The sequence below is a fragment of the Mustela putorius genome, unplaced genomic scaffold (genome assembly GCF_011764305.1).
Source record: "Mustela putorius furo isolate JIRA1106 unplaced genomic scaffold, ASM1176430v1.1 tig00003850_pilon_pilon_pilon, whole genome shotgun sequence".
Classification (NCBI taxonomy): Eukaryota; Metazoa; Chordata; class Mammalia; order Carnivora; family Mustelidae; genus Mustela; species Mustela putorius.
Genome location: NW_025422002.1, coordinates 2296903 through 2318445, shown reverse-complemented (window position 1 = coordinate 2318445; position 21543 = coordinate 2296903). Strand labels below are relative to the sequence as shown.

The window sequence follows — 21543 nt, the reverse complement described above, 5'->3', positions numbered from 1 at the left end:
CTCCTTAAGCTGTTTCCAGGCGCAACCACATTTTTGCTCCTTCCTGTAAGAAGTATGGAAATAAGTTATCGTGTTTATAAGAGTTTTTAACAGCAATGTACTTGTGGTCAGTAAAGGGGTCGACTAGAAATCCCTCCTAAATATCAGGCAAGTACCTACATCACATGGATTATCTTCCTGAAATGGCTTGATGGAATCATCATTGGTTCCATTCTTCATTTACTCCCATTTAGTGTCGGGCGTAGGTGGACTACTCATTTTTCTTGTAACATTTTTGGATTTTGACATAAATATAGGCTGAATCTCTTTTCATAGTCTATTGGGCACTCAAGGAAATACAATAAATTCTTTCGTTAGGGGTCTAGTTCATACCAACAGATGACAGCAGCTCCATTTGTTGACAGTTTTAAACATTGCATGCATCACACTAAATACTTGTGCACATATGTCCTTTAATCCTAATATTAGCAATAAGGAAATGTTAAAATATGTGTCCAGGCCTCACTCAGAGTAGAGATTCAAATCAATCAAGAGACAAAGCAGATGTTATTGAATATTAATGCTAAATTGGATTCCAAAAATTTTGGTATGGGATAAATATTAGATACTGAATAATGCATACTTTTAATACTCCTACAATCATGAGTGAAAGCACAACTTCAAACCTATAAGAGTTACTGATAAGAACTGCTTTTGCCTTCAGACTTATACACATGACTATGTATCAAATTTATTTAATCAGTGGAAACAAAAATCTCAAAGTATTTTTAACTCTCAGTATCTGCTTTGAGGAGGATGATACAATCTTGTCTCTCACCAAGTTGAGGAAACCACTGAGACCATGTGGGCCTGTATTTCTGGTCAATACAGCTGTGTCGTGGACAGGCAGCTGTTCACATGAGTGTGCCAAACAGCATTTGCTATTGCTTATTTATTTTGCTCCATCAAAGCACAGCCATATCTTAGGGCATGGAGGAGAATAAGGCTCATTAATTTGTACTGTATGCTTGACACACTATTCAGGCAGGGAGAAATTCTGAACTATGAAAAGTCATTGTCCATCTGCTGCCGACTACACTGGGTATTTTAAACAGCTCTAAAATACATCAGAAATGAAAAGGACAAAATCCAATTTTGAGGACTGTGTGATTTGAGGGTTGTGAGGATAATTCAAATATTTCAACATAATTAAGAGGTCGCACCATGTGAAGAAGGCAAAACTAGTGTGACCATTTCTCAATCCTAGCTCCCCAGGACATCAAGTCTGATTGGCTGGCAGTGAGGGCAGACTGCCAGGAGGCCAAACTCCTCAAGGCTGTTCGTGAAGGAAATGGATGGCCCCATGGAATGGCATTAGCCTACTCATTAACCTTACCTTCTCTCATACTGCTTTTTCCAGAATGCAGTTCCAAGAAGTAGGACCACTGACTCAAATAGGTTCTAGAGAAGAGTCAACCTGCAAACATCTTTTTAAGTCTTGGACAGTGTAGGATTATTTTCATAGTTGCAGGGAAGATGGAATATATATATATATACCAAAATGTCAAAAACTTGGTTAAATAATTCTGTTACTAGATTTACTTATTGTATGAAAACAAGCCCAGTTGCATTGCTAACAATTTGTAATAATTACCTGAGATTTGGTCAGGAAACATTTTCCATAGGAGAATTCAAAATTGATTTAAAAAATTAAATTTTGCAGTGAGAAGATACCTGTTATATACCAGAGTTGTTAGATTGTTTTAAAGATTTTATTTATCTATTTGACAGACAGAGATCACAAGTAGGCAGAGAGAGAGAGAGAGAGAGAGAGAGGGAGAGAGAGAGAGGGAAGCAGGCTCCCTGCTGAGCAGAGATCCTGATGCGGGGCTTGATTCCAGGACTCTGGGATCATGACCTGAGCAGAAAGCAGAGGCTTTAACCCACTGAGCCACCCAGGCGCCCCTGTTAGATTATTTTAGATGGGTGCTTATTTCCCTTCTTTTCTCTTTCTTTGCCATAAAGCACTTTTTCCTGTCATTATTATTCCTGAACCTCCTAAAACAGTGAGTCAAAAGGAACATCATGTATATACATTTTTATTGGGTACGAATATTGCCTAGCCTCACCTAACTTAGAGGTAAAAGCACATCATCATCACCATTTGGAATAGCTTACATTTTTAAGAATCCCAACTATAAACAAATAATGACATTTTATTTCCAAGTAGGGTGAACATTTTTAATACTGAAGTAAATTGCCTGGAGCATATAAAAAAATATACATCTTCCCTATGATAACTGCAACCTATTTCATATTCATCATCGTCATCGAGGGGAGTTATTTATATTTCCCATAGAAGTCACTTAAAAGCCACAGCAGTTAAAACTCCAGAGATTATTTGGCACTTTCTGAATGTACGTAATCATGTATGAACTTTAAAATTCAAAAGTTTTTAAAACTGTTTTATTAATGTACCATAGATATTTACAGGTTCTTAATAATATACACTTTTTTCCCCCTTTCCAAACAAGTTTGTATTAATCATGTATTTTGTGATGGGGGCTGGAGAGCTTATTTACAGAATGATTTGCTTTCAAAAAACTCTCAAAGAGTTATGGTTTCATTCATCGTGTAAGTGGCTGAATTGTAAAACAGTAAAAAATGATGACAACTGACAGGAAGTAGATGCTAGGTTCTAAGGCTGGAATTCCTCTGGAACTCAAACCTGCAAAACATAAAAATGAAATAAAATATCTTGAGAAAAAAAAATTGCTTGTTAGATTAAGTTTTCATGCATACTATCATTTCTCTTCTAATAACGTGTGTTAGCACACTTGCTGCATTTACATTACATTTAATTTTAGGAAGTGTCACTAGCTCTCGGTTCTAGGATATCTGTTTTAAATGTAAACATGAACAAGAAAAATGCCTAAACTGGCCGAATCTGACTGGAGAGCAGCTTAGGATTTGCCAATGTGTGGTGGCTGATGATTTCAACCAGCTACAACTTCAGGCAGTTGAGAAAGTGATTCCTATGAAGCAGAAATAATAAACGATTATTACATGCTAAATCTGACTGATTGGTGTTACTTGCTTAGAACACTGTGTTGAGAGGATTTGAGATTTGTGACTCAGCTTGGTATGCATGTCATGATTGATTAGTGATGCCTGCCACAGAAATGGGAATAAGAGTAAATGTACATGTGTTCCATATTTTCTATCCTTACTCCCAGAAGCCTGTGAGTACCCAGAGAAAAACTTTCTGATTTTGGTGCCAATAGAATGAATTCTGCACCAATGACAAACAGTTGTGTGTGTTTTCTTTTGCTTTTTTTTTTTTCTTTTTGAGATTCAAATGAAGAAACATAAAACTGTTTATAATATGTAAGCATGTTGCAAATTTGAGGGATTATTTAAAGAAAACTTGACTCATCACCTCTTGTTCACAACTGAAAATGGAAACACAGACCTTTTATTTTTTTTCACCCAACATTCATAGAGCCTAGATTTCATGCTGCAGCTGTCTAGATTCAAAATCTACAACACCGATGGTGATTCAACTTACTTGACATTTTTGGAATTCTAATTTCCTCACTGCTGCTTCCATCCCCACCATCGCTAACTGTTCTTATTTCAATCAAGTAGTCTTCTTCAAATGGAACCAGAAGCTCAGCCGAGGTATTGTTTGTTTCCAAAATATGTGTTTTACTCTGTCTGTTTTGCCGGTACAGAATCTGAATACAATGGTGAATCAAGTTAAATGGACATGTCACTTTTTTAACGTCCAGATTCTCATGGAACACTATGAGACATAGCAGAATAAATGCTGTACTTTTTGAATGGGAATATCCAGTCTGTGACTTTTCTTTAAATTCAGTCATTAAAAAAAAAAAAAAAAAGATTTTGTCTTTGGCCAATGCTTCTGAAATGAGAATAGATTTCTTCTCTATTAATTAAATAGCTTGAGGCTATTATCCTTGGAGCTCACTGTGAAGTCACTGGTTAGTTTGGACCCATTTCAAATGTCTGAATATGTATTTGCCAGGAGATGTTGTCTATTACCACTGATAGAAATAATTTGCTCTGGGTCCTTGGCTATACTCTTGGTAGATTCTTCTATTGTTATTAAAAGCTCACATCCTACTGCAGCCTAAGTTCTAGAAATTCTATTTGAATATATTCTTGGATTTCATTCTCATCTCACCTTACTACCCACATACACCATCATATTTTGATGGTGAGGGGAATCACTTGAAGAAAAATTAGTGCATATTATAGTTTAATTCTTATTGTTCCATGACACATTGCTGTCCTCAGAACATAAAAATTTTTAATGAAGAATCTGAAAGCAGCAATGCTAAGTATTTTTCAGTTTTTTTTTTTTTTTTAAGATTCCTGTATTTTCAGATGCATAAATTTGTTTCTTATTTGGTTGTAACACCCTTGGTTTCTTAGTAACTTAAATGATATTATTAAAAGAAAAACAAAATACTTACCTTGTAGCCCAATACTTCGGACTCATTTTCCATGGTTTTTACATGCTCCCAATTCAGGCATAATTTAGAGTTTGTCAGCTTCCAGGCAATGTTAGCTGGTGGTTGGCTTGGAGCTTTAAAGAGATAATCAAAGATTCAAATGAATATTAATTAGCTCATGGTTACTGTATGACCCATCAACAAGAAAAGGGAAAATAAGTCCTGGATGATTATCATAGAAGTGGCAAAAATGTTTTCAGTGTCATTTGAAATAGCATATTAATTCTAGTCAGAATAAGCAAATTCATTTAAATTCTGGTCATTTGGGACCATCTTTGTGACAAACTTATAAATTAATAATGGCTTGTTGCATGTCCAGTATTAATTTATTAATCATTGCTGCTGAGTTTGTTTACTTTACCACACATAAACAGATGGAGGGCTCTGTTATCTAGTGTTCCATTTGGTCATCAATCAATGACCATATCACGCAAATTCAGGCTGCAAACCTTTATACATATCAACACAGTAGTGTTAATTCCTAGTAGTCTTTTCCTTTTATCTTGTATTAGTTAGGACTCTTTGGCTTTAAGTAATACAATCAACTCAAGATAGGATAAGCAAAACAGTAAGAGATTATGAGGCATATAGGAGAATTTCTTAGAACTCTTGGCAAAATGCAGCAGAGCTTTAGGAGGGATAAAATTAAAAATGTCAAAAAGCCAAGTTCTTCTTTCCGCTTCCCATGGTAATGTTTGCTGCACCCTCATCTTGCCGTAGACCACTTGTTATTCTCAGTGAATGCGGCAAAAATCATGACTTTCTCTGTATCTGACATTTGAAACCTACTCTGTTCAGAGATAGTCCAGGCTAGAAGTCCCAGGAGAAAGATGAAGATTGACTTAATTTGGCCATGTTTATCTTAGTCTAGTCAGTTGTAGCCGGATAGTGAGAAGAATGCATGTCATTTAATACAGAGCTGTTGGAACCCAGAAAAGAGAAAACCGTCACAAACTCAGTGATCATACCAAAAGGCATTTATTTTAAGTCCAAAATGCAGTTTTTAGTTCCCTGAAATTAAGTTTGTCTCACAGAAATACGGTAAGTAAAAGGGAAGAAGACTTTAGAGTCAGTCTTTGAAGGTAATGGACCTAGTGCAGCTGGAGATTTCTACATACAAGAAAACTAGAGTCCAGGCTGGGAGGCCACTTATCCAAAAGCAAGCAGTTAAAGGGTGACTGAGTCACAACAGAATCCCGGTCTCTTAATTTCCAAGTTGGTGTTCCTCTGTGACAACATGCTGCTTCCCAAAGTTTGAGTCCACATGATTATTTTTGAGATTTAGGAAACTGGAGAGATTAAAAATAATTCAGCTGGAAAGCAGAGGCAAAGATAAAACTACCCAGCAAGATGTTTTTGGCATCTTATTTGAATTTGTGAGGCTGAATGAGCACAATATTTAACTCATTATAACACTGATGGAAATGGAAATGATTTCTTTTAGAGCTTTGGCTCAACTGCTATTTATTCTCTTATATGTCACTGGAAAAGTCTCAGGATGTCTTACATTGCATTATCATATATTCCCTGTTATCCCAAACCTACAAGGACATTATTCTGGTTCACCTAGTTACTTACACCTCAATGGGGACACCGTCAAGAGATAAATGTTTCCCCCTCTGCTCCCAGTGGGGCTCAGTTCATATTTTGTAATGGATTTGTCACGTTGAATTATAGCACAGTGCTTGGCATATAGGAGACATATAATTCATACATGTGGAATAAATGATTATAAAAGATGGCTAAGGAAAAACCACTCAGAGTCCTGAGTGATTTTCTCAGACTATATGACTATGTGCTGTGCCATGTGCAGGCACATAGGTGACACAATTGTGGCCAATCTATTCATCATGCTTTCCTATAATCAAGGTCAATTGCCATGGCCAAACCTACAGCAATTCATATGATTTATAAGATAAACAAGCCAATTGGATTAAACATGCCCTAGGACATTTTTTGTCAATATAAGCCCAATCTTAAAGGCCTAAGAGTTTTGCACTTAGTAAGCACTCAGTGCATGTTCGTCAATATATTTATTTCTGAAAGACTAGATGTCAACCATTGTTTTGTAACTATTCCCCCTGAACTATCCCAGAGTGCCTTCTATAATCTTTTTCTCTGTTATAAAAGAGATAATATAAAAATTCTCACAAGACATCATAGATCTAGCATGCTCTTGTGACACATTTCTTTTACCTTTGTTCTTTAAAATGAAGCACTAACATTAACACCATCATAGAATCAATGCAGAGAAAATATAAATTTACTCCTTTGATGTCACTGGCAGTGATGGACTCTGAAGTTTTCATCTATGTCTGTGTCTATTTTGTTTGCTTATTTAGAGTAAAAGCACTGTTTTCAACACTATGAATCCACTGGGGAAGCTCCAGGCTGGGAGATAGAACTGGCCTCTATCAACCATGGGGACAAGGAGTTTATGACTATGGCCATGACATCAAAATGTTTATATTTGTTTCTTCATCTACCAAAGCATACATAAAATATTCTATGGACATAAAACGAGAGGAGTTTTTTCAGGAATGAGTTCTTGGTGTGAATGGCCAATGGCACAGATCACTTAGAATGCTTTTCTCTCTTGCTATCTAGGAGGTGGGAAGTACTGGCCTTCAAAGTCAGAGAGAGGTGAATTTGCATCTAGTCTCTTCCAAGAGGCCTGGCTTTTCTATCTTTGGAATGAGATAAAAATCTCCTAATTTCCAAGATTTTTAGCTTAAATATACTAAAATGTGAAATGTTCTTCACTTGGTTAGTGGTACAAGTTAAAAAACACAGTAACTGCTAATTCTCCTTCCTTAGAGTAACAATTCTCCACTCCGGTCTTATGACATGATCAATTTTTCAATTGTGTTCAAAGCAGATGGTTAGTAATAATACAATTCCAAAGTCTGCAAATGATCTGCTTCTTAACTCTAACTAGGGTACATAAGATTTGCCCTTAATCATATTGCTCTTCTCAGGTTCTTTATATGCTTTTTGAAAGACAGATAAACTGGTAGAGTTTTAGCTAATTATCTGATAAATCATCATAGTCTATCATCTTCCATATCTTTGTCCATGAGGATGATTCCAATGCCAATGCTTTTTGTCCAGTATTTAAATAAAAAGTTTCTGAAAGCTGCTTTAGAAAGTTGCTTAATATGAACAATATTAACCAATCTGGTTTCAAGAGCTTAATGTACTTGATTAAACTGGATTTCAAATACCTATTATGACATTGAGATTTCTATCACCTTGAAAATCTAAAACACTGTCACATGGATAACATCAAACACAGGCCATGGATGTTTGCATCACATTGGCCAATGGTAAACTCAACAAATAAGCATTTTTCTAATTTAAAAAATCTTTCTGGGCAATTTCCAAAGACTAAATAATTTTCTATTAATCAAATGACAGAGCAACATTAGACTAGCCCTCTACAGCTCTAATGGTTTCCCTGTGATCAATTTTTCTGTAGATGGCATTTATATTCAACTGTAGTTCACACTGTGAACTCAATTCAAAAACAACTTCTTATGTTACACTTCTAAGTAACAGCATGGGGTTGACATTTGGGCAAGAGAGAAAGAACATAAGTGCAAGATGAAATAAAAGCTTAATGCTTCCTTTATGTCTAAATATGGATTGATTGCAAATTTACAGCAAGAAAAATCCAGTACAGAGTATTAGTCCGTCAATGACAGGGACCAAATTGAGCCAAAATTTGCAAACACTTTGTGTTGCTGGGTCTGAATATTTCTTTCTATGTAAGCAGTGTTGTTGCTGTGGATTTTTTTTTCTTTTCTTCTTGGAATTGATGTAAATATTTTTATCCCTTTGATTGTATATCTAAATTCTGTTTAAGTGATATCCCTGTGGATCACAATATATTTGCAATGCTTCTCAGTTGTCTTTGGAAATATATTGTTTTCACTAAGCTATGATACTGTTACATCACTGATAACTACTTAAAAACAACAACAACAACAACAACAAAGCCAACATCAGCGCTAGAAACAATAGTAACAAAGATTTCAGAAGTTTGCATATGCTGTTCTTTCTGTTTGGAGATCCCTTTGTCCACTAGCTCCTTTCATGTTTTATATCATATCAAAATATATGCCCTTCATCACATAGGTCCTCTTTTTTTATGTAGATCTCAGCCTCTTATTTTCTTTGCACCATTTTCCATAATCTATGATGAAATTTTTTTGTTTTGCTTTGTTTTGTTTTCTTTTAGGTTGCCTCTCCACTAAAGGAGAAATTGCCTAAAGGCAGAGATCTCGGCTGTTTTAATCTCCATCAGGCACTAACCTATGCATAGCTCATGGGAGGCACTATTTTCTTGGGTGATTGACTGAATCATCATATTTCAAAAAAAAAAAGAAGGCTCTGTTTTCTGTTAAGCTTACCCAATCAGAATAGGCAGAGATTTTGGTAAATGTGAACTTTCTTTCTGAGAATTTACAATGGATGATCAAGTATCAGACTGAAAATCTAGACATGACAGTATGAATGTGTGATGGATGCAGAATTTCTTGCTGTCACCGCTATTCTGAGGTAATCTTGATGTCATCTCAAGGACATGGAAAATCAAAGTTAGATCCAGGGATAGTATTTGGAATCAGAGCTATCTTCAATGTTTCATTAAAGCCATTCCTCATCTTCACTTTGGCTGTCCTTTCATGACCCTTGAAGAAAATTTCTACAATGATTTATCAAGAGAAAGAAAGCAAAAAGTGCTTTCCAGCTTTAAGAAATGCAGAGAGTGAAATCACTACAGAAGAAGTATAATAATACATGTTACCATGCCCTAAGCTCTCGCTGTAAGGCAGCCTCTGGGGCACCTTGGTGTTCATAATATCCTTTAGTTCTCAGAGCAAACTCCAGAGGAAAGTACCATCATCTCTGTTTTTCAGATGATAAAATGGGTTCTGAGTTATGGGGGAATTAGATCTGCTGTACAGGTAGTACATGGCTGAGCTGAGACTCACAGCCAACCTTCTTCCACTCAGGAGTCCTTGTCTCCTTCCAACATTATCTCACGATGGGCCAGAGTCATGGAACATCCAGAAAAATGCAAATACATGAAGCAGGAGAATATGGGAAATTTACAGATCGGGAGGAAAGATAAGTGACTGTTGACAGGTATAGCAGCAGCATGACACACAGAGAGTACATGCAGTGAGACGGGGCATGTTAAACCATAGTCACTAAGTCTGGGGCTGCCAGGGCTGGAAGAGGAGAGAAAAGGAGTTTCGAGAGACGGTGAAAGATTCTCTTAGCTTTTGTTCTGTGGCGTAGAGGGGACAATGAAATTTTGGAAGACGAATAGGCAGTGATTCCATTTTAGGAGGAAAAATCTAAAGACCATTTGAGGTTTGGACTGAAGATTTGAGATCTGGAGAGAGAGGGACTATTTAGATGGTTAGAGATGAAGATTACAAACTAACACAGTGTTCATGGGATGAAGAGATTCAGAGGATCCATGTTCATAGTGTCTGGGTCTGACAGATGCCCTAAGAACTTCTCTAAGCATTTGTTTTCTTATATTTAGGAATTAAAATACAAAATTCCTTGATTTGTTGTTAAGAATTAAGTGAGATAATGTATGTGGAAAATTAACGCAGGGCTCAGGATATAGACATGCTCAGTATTTTGTAACTGTGATCAACAGAATAAACATTTCCATATACTAATCCCCGGAATTTGTGGGATTAGTATTTTTAAGCATCCCTCTCTTTTCTTGATTAAATCAAAGAAATAAAAACCCTTGTAATTCCTCATTTTTTTTTTTTTTTAAGTATGAGAAAGGGGACTGTGTAGATGCAATTAAATTAAGGCTCTTTAGATGGGTGAACAAGAGAGAGGCAGGAGGGCCAGAGTCAGAGGAGATATGATAACAAAAGCAGAGGATCAGAGTCACAGGCAGGTTTGAAGACACAAAGCTGCTGGCCTTGAAAACAGAGGAGGGGTCACAGCTAAGGTATGTAGGTGGTCTCTAGCTTCTACAAACCACAAGGAAACAAATTTTGGGGGGACACTCTGAAAAGACCACAGGCTATGTCAACACTCTGATTTCCAACCACTGAAACTCATTTCTGACTTCTGACCTCTAGAAAGGTATGATAATAAATTCATATTGCTTTAAACCCTTAAATCATGGAAATCTGAACAGCAACAATAGGAATCTAAAACAGTTTGTATCCCATTTTCACAATGTCAGTGACATAGAATGATACAGAACGACATTAGAGGTTTAATGTATACTCAAACACGATGAGATGGAGACGTGCAGAACTTCTTATTCTCAAGTCCTTGTTGGCTATTTTGATCATTACACTGAAGCATACAGACTGGTGAAAGCCAAATTCAAGAAATATTGAAACAAAATTGCTATCAAGAAATTGGGAATTATAAGGGTTTTTATTTGTTTGACTTAATCAAGAAAAAAGACGAATGCTTAAAAATACTAAACTTCATTTAAAATTTTCTGAATCTCGGGGGGAGGAGTCAAGATGGCGGAGAAGTAGCAAGCTGAGACTGCTTCAGCTAGCCGGAGATCAGCTAGATAGCTTATCTAAAGATTGCAAACACCTGCAAATCTATCGGCAGATCGAAGAGAAGAACAGCAATTCTGGAAACAGAAAAACAACCACTTTCTGAAAGGTAGGACCGGCGGAGAAGTGAATCCAAAGCGACGGGAAGAGAGACCCCGGGGGGAGGGGCCGGCTCCCGGCAAGCGGCGGAGCAACCGCGCACAAAATCAGGACTTTTAAAAGTCTGTTCCGCTGAGGGACATCGCTCCAGAGGCTAAACCGGGGCGAAGCCCACGCGGGGTCAGCGTGGCCTCAGGTCCCGCAGGGTCACAGAAGGATCGGGGGTGTCTGAGTGTCGCAGAGCTTGCGGGTATTGGAACGGGAAAGCCGGCTGCAGAGACAGAGCCGACAGTAAGCTCGCAGCTCCGTGTTACCTTTGAACCGGTCGTAGGCTCGGTGAGCTCGGAGCGCGGCCGGAGGTCAGGCAGACGGGAGTAACTGGGCGCTGTTCTCTGAGGGCGCACTGAGGAGTGCGGCCCTGGGCTCTCGGCTCCTCCGGGCCGGAGACCAGGAGGCCGCCATTTGTATTCCCGTCCTCTGGAACTCTACGGAAAGCGCTCAGGGAACAAAAGCTCCTGAAAGCAAACCCCGGCCCCGGGTAAGGGCGGCGTAATTCCGCCTGGGGCAAAGACACTTGAGAATCACTACAACAGGCCCCTCCCCCAGAAGATCAACAAGAAATCCAGCCGAGACCAAGTTCACCTACCAAGGAGTGCGGTTTCAATACCAAGGAGAGCAGCAGAATTCCAGAGGAGGAGAAAGCCAAGCACAGAACTCATGGCTTTTTTCCTGTGATTTTTTTTAGTCTTGCAGTTAATTTAATTTTTTCTTTTTCATTTTTTTTTTTTTCTCGCCTTCGGGTAAAATTTTTTTTTTAACTGTTACCTTTTTCTTTTTTAACGATTTTATACTAGTTTATCTAATATATATATTTTTTCTTTTTTACATTTTCTTAGGTGTATTCTTTTTTTTAAAAAATTCTTTTCTTTTCTTCTCTTTTTTTTTTTTTTCTTTTTTTTTTTTTTTTTCTTCTTTCTTCCTTTTTTGAACCTCTTTTTATCCCCTTTCTCCCCACTCACGATTTTGGATCTCTTCTAATTTGGTTAAAGCATATTTTCCTGGGGTTGTTGCCACCCTTTTAGTATTTTACTTGCCCCTTCATTTAGTCTTATCTGGACAAAATGACAAGACGTAAAAATTCAACACAAAAAAAAGAACAAGAGGCAGTACCGAAGGCTAGGGACCTAATCAATACAGACATCGGTAATATGTCAGATCTAGAGTTCAGAATGACAATTCTCAAGGTTCTAGCCGGGCTCGAAAAAGGCATGGAAGATATTAGAGAAACCCTCTCGAGAGATATAAAAGCCCTTTCTGGAGAAATAAAAGAACTAAAATCTAACCAAGGTGAAATCAAAAAAGCTATTAATGAGGTGCAATCAAAAATGGAGGCTCTCACTGCTAGGATAAATGAGGCAGAAGAAAGAATTAGTGATATAGAAGACCAAATGACAGAGAATAAAGAAGCTGAGCAAAAGAGGGACAAACAGCTACTGGACCACGAGGGGAGAATTCGAGAGATAAGTGACACCATAAGACGAAACAACATTAGAATAATTGGGATTCCAGAAGAAGAAGAAAGTGAGAGGGGAGCAGAAGGTATCCTGGAGAGAATTATTGGGGAGAATTTCCCCAATATGGCAAAGGGAACGAGCATCAAAATTCAGGAGGTTCAGAGAATGCCCCTCAAAATCAATAAGAATAGGCCCACACCCCGTCACCTAATAGTAAAATTTACAAGTCTCAATGACAAAGAGAAAATCCTGAAAGCGGCCCGGGAAAAGAAGTCTGTAACATACAATGGTAAAAATATTAGATTGGCAGCTGACTTATCCACAGAGACCTGGCAGGCCAGAAAGAGCTGGCATGATATTTTCAGAGCTCTAAATGAGAAAAACATGCAGCCAAGAATACTATATCCAGCTAGGCTATCATTGAAAATAGAAGGAGAGATTAAAAGCTTCCAGGACAAACAACAACTGAAAGAATTTGCAAATACCAAACCAGCTCTACAGGAAATATTGAAAGGGGTCCTCTAAGCAAAGAGAGAGCCTACAAGTGGTAGATCAGAAAGGAACAGAGACCATATACAGTAACAGTCACCTTACAGGCAATACAATGGCACTAAATTCATATCTCTCAATAGTTACCCTGAATGTTAATGGGCTAAATGCCCCTGTCAAAAGACACAGAGTATCAGAATGGATAAAAAAACAAAACCCATCTATATGTTGCCTCCAAGAAACACATTTCAAGCCCGAAGACACCTCCAGATTTAAAGTGAGGGGGTGGAAAAGAATTTACCATGCTAATGGACATCAGAAGAAAGCAGGAGTGGCAATCCTTATATCAGATCAATTAGATTTTAAGCCAAAGACTATAATAAGAGATGAGGAAGGACACTATATCATACTCAAAGGGTCTGTCCAACAAGAAGATTTAACAATTTTAAATATCTATGCCCCCAATGTGGGAGCAGCCAACTATATAAACCAATTAATAACAAAATCAAAGAAACACATCAACAATAATACAATCATAGTAGGGGACTTTAACACTCCCCTCACTGAAATGGACAGGTCATCCAAGCAAAAGATCAGCAAGGAAATAAAGGCCTTAAACGACACACTGGACCAGATGGACATCACAGATATATTCAGAATATTTCACCCCAAAGCAACAGAATACACATTCTTCTCTAGTGCACATGGAACATTCTCCAGAATAGATCACATCCTCGGTCCTAAATCAGGACTCAACCGGTATCAAAAGATTGGGATCATTCCCTGCATATTTTCAGACCACAATGCTGCTCTAAAGCTAGAACTCAACCACAAAAGGAAGTTTGGAAAGAACCCAAATACATGGAGACTAAACAGTATCCTTCTAAAGAATGAATGGGTCAACCGGGAAATTAAAGAAGAATTGAAAAAAATCATGGAAACAAATGATAATGAAAATACAACGGTTCAAAATCTGTGGGACACAACAAAGGCAGTCCTGAGAGGAAAATATATAGCGCTACAAGCCTTTCTCAAGAAACAAGAAAGGTCTCAGGTACACAACCTAACCCTACACCTAAAGGAGCTGGAGAAAGAACAAGAAAGAAACCCTAAGCCCAGCAGGAGAAGAGAAATCATAAAGATCAGAGCAGAAATCAATGAAATAGAAACCAAAAAAACAATAGAACAAATCAACGAAACTAGGAGCTGGTTCTTTGAAAGAATTAATAAAATTGATAAACCCCTGGCCCTACTTATCAAAAAGAAAAGAGAAAGGACCCAAATAAATAAAATCATGAATGAAAGAGGAGAGATCACAACTAACACCAAAGAAATACAAACTATTATAAGAACATACTATGAGCAACTCTACGGCAATAAATTTGACAATCTGGAAGAAATGGATGCATTCCTAGAAACATATAAACTACCACAACTGAGCCAGGAAGAAAAATAGAAAGCCTGAACAGACCCATAACCAGTAAGGAGATTGAAACAGTCATTAAAAATCTCCAAACAAACAAAAGCCCAGGGCCAGACGGCTTCCCGGGGGAATTCTACCAAACATTTAAAGAAGAACTAATTCCTATTCTCCTGAAACTGTTCCAAAAAATAGAAATGGAAGGAAAACTTCCAAACTCATTTTATGAGGCCAGCATCACCTTGATCCCAAAACCAGACAAGGATCCCACCAAAAAAGAGAGCTATAGACCGATATCCTTGATGAACACAGATGCGAAAATACTCAACAAAATACTAGCCAATAGGATTCAACAGTACATTAAAAGGATTATTCACCACGACCAAGTGGGATTTATTCCAGGGCTGCAAGGTTGGTTCAACATCCGCAAATCAGTCAATGTGATACAACACATCAATAAAAGAAAGAACAAGAACCATATGATACTCTCAATAGATGCTGAAAAAGCATTTGACAAAGTACAACATCCCTTCCTGATCAAAACTCTTCAAAGTGTAGGGATAGAGGGCACATACCTCAATATCATCAAAGCCATCTATGAAAAACCCACCGCAAATATCATTCTCAATGGAGAAAAACTGAAAGCTTTTCCGCTAAGGTCAGGAACACGGCAGGGATGTCCATTATCACCACTGCTATTCAACATCGTACTAGAGGTCCTAGCCTCAGCAATCAGACAACAAAAGGAAATTAAAGGCATCCAAATCGGCAAAGAAGAAGTCAAATTATCACTCTTCGCAGATGATATGATACTATATGTGGAAAACCCAAAAGACTCCACTCCAAAACTGCTAGAACTTATACAGGAATTTAGTAAAGTGTCAGGATATAAAATCAATGCACAGAAATCAGTTGCATTTCTCTACACCAACAGCAAGACAGAAGAAAGAGATATTAAGGAGTCAATCCCATTTACAATTGCATCCAACACCATAAGATACCTAGGAATAAACCTAACCAAAGAGACACAGAATCTATACTCAGAAAACTATAAAGTACTCATGAAAGAAATTGAGGAAGACACAAAGAAATGGAAAAATGTTCCATGCTCCTGGATTGGAAGAATAAATATTGTGAAAATGTCTATGCTACCTAAAGCAATCTACACATTTAATGCAATTCCTATCAAAGTACCATCCATCTTTTTCAAAGAAATGGAACATACAATGCTAAAATTTATATGGAACCAGAAAAGACCTCGAATAGCCAAAGGGATATTGAAAAAGAAAGCCAACGTTGGTGGCATCACAATTCCGGACTTCAGGCTCTATTACAAAGCTGTCATCATCAAGACAGCATGGTACTGGCACAAAAACAGACCCATAGATCAATGGAACAGAATAGAGAGCCCAGAAATAGACCCTCAAATCTATGGTCAACTAATCTTCGACAAAGCAGGAAAGAATGTCCAATGGAAAAAAGACAGCCTTTTCAATAAATGGTGCTGGGAAAATTGGACAGCCACATGCAGAAAAATGAAATTGGACCATTCCCTTACACCACACACAAAAATTGACTCAAAATGGATGAAGGACCTCAATGTACGAAAGGAATCCATCAAAATCCTTGAGGAGAACACGGGCAGCAACCTCTTCGACCTCTGCCGCAGCAACATCTTCCTAGGAACAACGCCAAAGGCAAGGGAAGCAAGGGAAAAAATGAACTACTGGGATTTCATCAAGATCAAAAGCTTTTGCACAGCAAAGGAAACAGTTAACAAAATCAAAAGACAACTGACAGAATGGGAGAAGATATTTGCAAACGACATATCAGATAAAGGACTAGTGTCCAGAATCTATAAAGAACTTAGCAAACTCAACACCCAAAGAACAAATAATCCAATCAAGAAATGGGCAGAGGACATGAACAGACATTTCTGCAAAGAAGACATCCAGATGGCGAACAGACACATGAAAAAGTGATCCATATCACTCGGCATCAGGGAAATACAAATCAAAACCACAATGAGATATCACCTCACACCAGTCAGAATGGCTAAAATCAACAAGTCAGGAAATGACAGATGTTGGCGAGGATGCGGAGAAAGGGGAACCCTCCTACACTGTTGGTGGGAATGCAAGCTGGTGCAGCCACTCTGGAAAACAGCATGGAGATTCCTCAAAATGTTGAAAATAGAACTGCCCTATGACCCAGCAATTGCACTATTGGGTATTTACCCTAAAGATACAAATGTAGTGATCCAAAGGGGCACATGCACCCGAATGTTTATAGCAGCAATGTCCACAATAGCCAAACTATGGAAAGAACCTAGATGTCCATCAACAGATGAATGGATCAAGAAGATGTGGTATATATACACAATGGAATACTACTATGCAGCCATCAAAAGAAATGAAATCTTGCCATTTGCAACAACGTGGATGGAACTAGAGCGTATCATGCTTAGCGAAATAAGTCAAGCAGAGAAAGACAACTATCATATGATCTCCCTGATATGAGGAAGTGGTGATACAACATGGAGGCTTAAGTGGGTAGAAGAAGAATAAATGAAACAAGATGGGATTGGGAGGGAGACAAACCATAAGTGACTCTTAATCTCACAAAACAAACTGAGGGTTGCCGGGGGGAGGGGGTTTGGGAGAAGGGGGTGGGATTATGGACATTGGGGAGGGTATGTGATTTGGTGAGTGCTGTGAAGTGTGTAAACCTGTTGATTCACAGACCTGTACCCCTGGGGATAAAAATATATGTTTATCAAAAATAAAAAATTTAAAAAAAAAAAAAAAAAAAAAAAAAAAAAAAAAAATTTTCTGAATCTCATCTCACTTTTTCTCTCAGCAGATATATTCTAAAATTACATCTTGGGGAGATTAATCCTCCTTAATCAAACTGTTTTCAAAGGATATGTTCCACACTCTTTGATGAAGATGATCATGTGTTAACACTCAAACAAACCACCAATAACATTCTTGGCATATAATCCACAGTTCAGTTAAACCCACTTGAAGTATCAAGGACTGAAAATAGGTCAACTGAACAAACTTGAGATCACCACGTCAAAAATGAATTTTTGGGCGCCTGGGTGGCTCAGTAGGTTAAGCCGCTGCCTTCGGCTCAGGTCATGATCTCGGGGTCCTGGGATCGAGTCCCGCATTGGGCTCTCTGCTCAGCAGGGAGCCTGCTTCCTCCTCTCTCTCTCAATCTGCCTGCCTCTCTACCTACTTGTGATCTCTCTCTGTCAAATAAATAAATAAAATCTTTAAAAAAAAATGAATTTTCTACTTAAACATGTAGGATAGGTTAGCATAAACTAATACATGGCTGATTTAAGTTGTATGAACAATCAAACTAGCAAATTCTAGTTACAGAAAAGCATTATTTTTTTAAGTTTTTAAAGATACATACAATGCTTTTAAAGTAGTTAATTGGTCAGGTCTCAGTCCACCTTCAACTGGTCAACAGGAATACATGTAATCTTAAGCCGACTTAAGACTGCTTCAACAACTGCATTATCATGTCTATTTATCATGATACAAATCCGTGAGGTTTTTAAAAATACTATCTTTACACATTTCTAATCACCCTTGATTTTGCCCAAGATAGAAACTGAATGACACACAAGATGTTCTGTGAGTTTGGCATCTCTCAATCAGCTAGAAGGAAGTGCCTGGACAATCTTAAAACTACTGAATGACTGGAAATTTCCATCCAGATTTGCAAATGAGCTGGAAGAGGCCAGACTCCAGAAGGACTCCAGAAGCAAATCATCCATATCAGCATATGGCAATGGCGTCACTGATTTGGTCAGCATGGGATAAAACAGGAAGAGGAATAGAACTATATTTCTAGCTAGTCAGTTCTTGAGGATTGTTCATGACCTAATTTCTCCCCATCTGGGTGGATTGGAAAAGAGCTGGGTTAAGAGCTGTTGGTTGCACATACTCTACCCTTGAAATGGACTGATCCCAGAGGGTTTTTGTTCATCTGTTTGGTTCTTTCTTAGCAAGAAACTGTATTTTCCAAGGTGCTCCTATAATCAGTACCTCTTTTTTGCCTCATCAATGATCTGGGGAGAGTGAGGGCAGAGAGAATTTTTACTTAGCAGATAGGAAAATTAAAGAAGAAAAAGTGCAATGTCTTATCCTGTTTTAGGTCATGAGTCAGTGAAGTATCCAGAATTAGAACACAAGTCTTTGGCTGCTGGCCTGGTGATGTGGACAAAAGTGGATTGTGTATTCTATAATCAAAGATTTAAGAACTGAGATGATTTCTAATTTCTTTTTGGATTGGACAGTATAATGTACACGGGGAAAAAGTTTATATCACTTGATTTACAAATTATGCTCCACCTCCTATTCTTTTTCAATACATAAGAGAGAAAAGAATACTGCATTTAAAAGCAAGATATATTACTCCTGTGTGACCATTTAGTCTTCCTCAAAATTCAGCAACTATATTTGAATCCTCTTTTTTATCATGGTTCAGAGACCAAAGAATGTGTTTTTAAAAGCCTATGAACATGGGGCACCTGGGGGGCTCAGTGTGTTAAAGCCTCTGCCTTCGGCTCAGGTCATGACCCCAGGGTCCTGGGATCGAGCCCTGCATTGGGCTCTCTGCTCAGCAGGGAGCCTGTTCCCCCTCTCTCTCTGCCTGCTTCTCTGCTTACTTGTCATCTCTGTCTGTTGAATAAATAAATAAAATCTTAAAAAAAATTTTCTCTTCTTTAAAAGCCTGTGAACACAATAATTTATGTTCATCTACAAGATGTAAGAAATATACAAATATATAATCATAAATATACACATGGCAGCTATTACTACATCATGTTTGATCACTGTGCTTCATATTATAGAATACTTGTCTGATGCCAGACTCACTCATAGGACAAACACAGCAACAATCCACTATTCATCCTTTATTCAGTAGGCTTTGCCTATGTAAAAGACAGCTGGCTGATTATTAAGGGAGTTAAAGAGAAGCAGAATAGTTAATTCTTAAATGTGAGGGACTTCGAAGTACACTACAGTAATAAGCTACCCTATAAAGAAAGATCTAGACATCTGGCAGTGCTAGGATCACCTCAGAGTACAGTCTAATACTTAGCATGTTCTAAAGGATGTTTTAGATACTTTATATCTTTCATTCTTGAAGAGAGACCTGTGAGAAAATAGGTACGATTTTTCTCTCATTTTCCAGGTGAGGATATCAAGACACTGAAAGTTTAAATAACCACCCAACAATCCAAGGATGAGAGATCAGGTTTTGAACTCAGGTTGGGGGAGGGCATCAGAACCCATGCTTTTAAACATTACACTCTTCTATCTTTAATCTATATATGCAGAATATTTTCTCTTTCAGAATTTCAAAAACATCAAAATGGTTTCTTTTAATTGTTACCAGAAAGTTTCAACAATTGGCAGTATTTAAAAGACAAACTAGCCAAACACTAAGATGATGAGGTGGGAGGAATGAAATGGAGATTGAGCAAATATGTTTCTATTTATAGATGAGTATTAGTCCTTGTTGTGGGATGAATACTTACGAGACTTTTTGGTAGTAACATTGACTGGGGGGCTTGAGGGCCCTGTTCCAGCAGTGTTATAAGCTCTCACAGAAGCAAAGTAGATGGTATTGGCTTTTAGCCCTGTGATGTTTTTGGTTGTGACATTCCCATTGACTCTAATTTTCCCAATTATGGATTCTTTGGAGTCATCTGTCCAGTATAACACCTGATCATTAGAAACAAAAAACAAATAATTCATTATTTCTCAGCAACTATTAACCAAGATAGGTTATGGGAAGAAACAGGAACATAAATAGAAGAATATTTTTTAACTATATGCTTATAAAAACAACAGCAAAATAACCAAAGTTCTAATTTAAAAATACAAATTCACAATAGAAATTAGAAAATCTAGAGTTTTTTTTTTTAGAAAACCAAAATAAAGTGGGGCACCTGGGTGGCTCAGTCAGTTAAGTGCCAGACATTTTATTTTGGCTTGGGTCATGAACTTGGGGTCATGAGACCAAACCCTACATTGGGCTTTGTGCTCAGTGCTTGGGATTTTCTCTGTCCCTCTCCCTTTGCCCCTCCCCCTGCAAATAAAATGAATAAATAAAATCTTTAAAGAAAAAAAGGAGTACCAAAAGAAAGTATTTCATGAGCTATCTAAAGGTTATCAGCTTTAACAAAAGGTATATAATAACTTGGACTAAAAGAAGATTCATACCTTCAATGAAGGACTTTAGTTATGATGTTTTACCCTTGACATTTCCTCTAGAGTTGTTTAAATGACAGGTTAATTAATAATTCAACTTATATCAAGCTCTTTCTATACATTAGTACTGACTTAGGCACATAGAAAAAGACAAAAGAGAATAAAGCTTGCTAGACAGGATTCCCTTACAATCTAGTTAAGAGGTTAGAATATATAGGTGAACAAAAAGCAGAGGATGCATTCCAAAGACGTGATACTGGGGGAAAAAAATGCTCAGGGAACATGAGGAATGACAACATCAGGGAGTGATTAGAGAAGGGTTCAAAGAAAAGAGGAGACTAGAGATGAGGTTCCAGAAATAAATAGGATTCAAATAAGAGGTAAGGCATTTCAGGATTACAGTAGGAAGAGAGACTTATCATATGAACAGAACTTTCTTTTTTTTTTTTTTCCTTTCCCCTTCCTCCCTCTCTTCCATTCTTTCTTCCTTCTTTCCTTCCTTTTTCTTTTACTTTCTTTTTGGATGAGAAGTTGCATTAAAAACAATAACAACAACAAAAAATGTACAAAGTAAAATTTAAAAAGTTTAGAATTGTACATTTATTTTAACTCCAAAAGAAAATAAATGTATTATCCATTTGGGGAGCCACTGGATTTGCAAGTTAAAGAGTAATAAGTAATTGATAAGTCTCATCGCTTGACTGT

At 37.6% G+C, this 21543-nt stretch overlaps 1 protein-coding gene across 1 annotated transcript in view; it reads right to left on the bottom strand.

Annotated features, from left to right (window-relative positions):
* Window positions 1-1960: 1960 nt before the first annotated feature.
* The window catches only part of LOC101672552 (contactin-6), a 301755-nt gene continuing 282172 nt past the window's right edge, over window positions 1961-21543 (bottom strand). Inside the window, 5 exon segments of the mRNA XM_004738393.2 lie at window positions 1961-2645; window positions 2647-2707; window positions 3548-3716; window positions 4479-4591; window positions 20163-20349. Coding sequence (XP_004738450.2) covers window positions 2603-2645; window positions 2647-2707; window positions 3548-3716; window positions 4479-4591; window positions 20163-20349 — 573 coding nt within the window. The 3' untranslated portion in view covers window positions 1961-2602.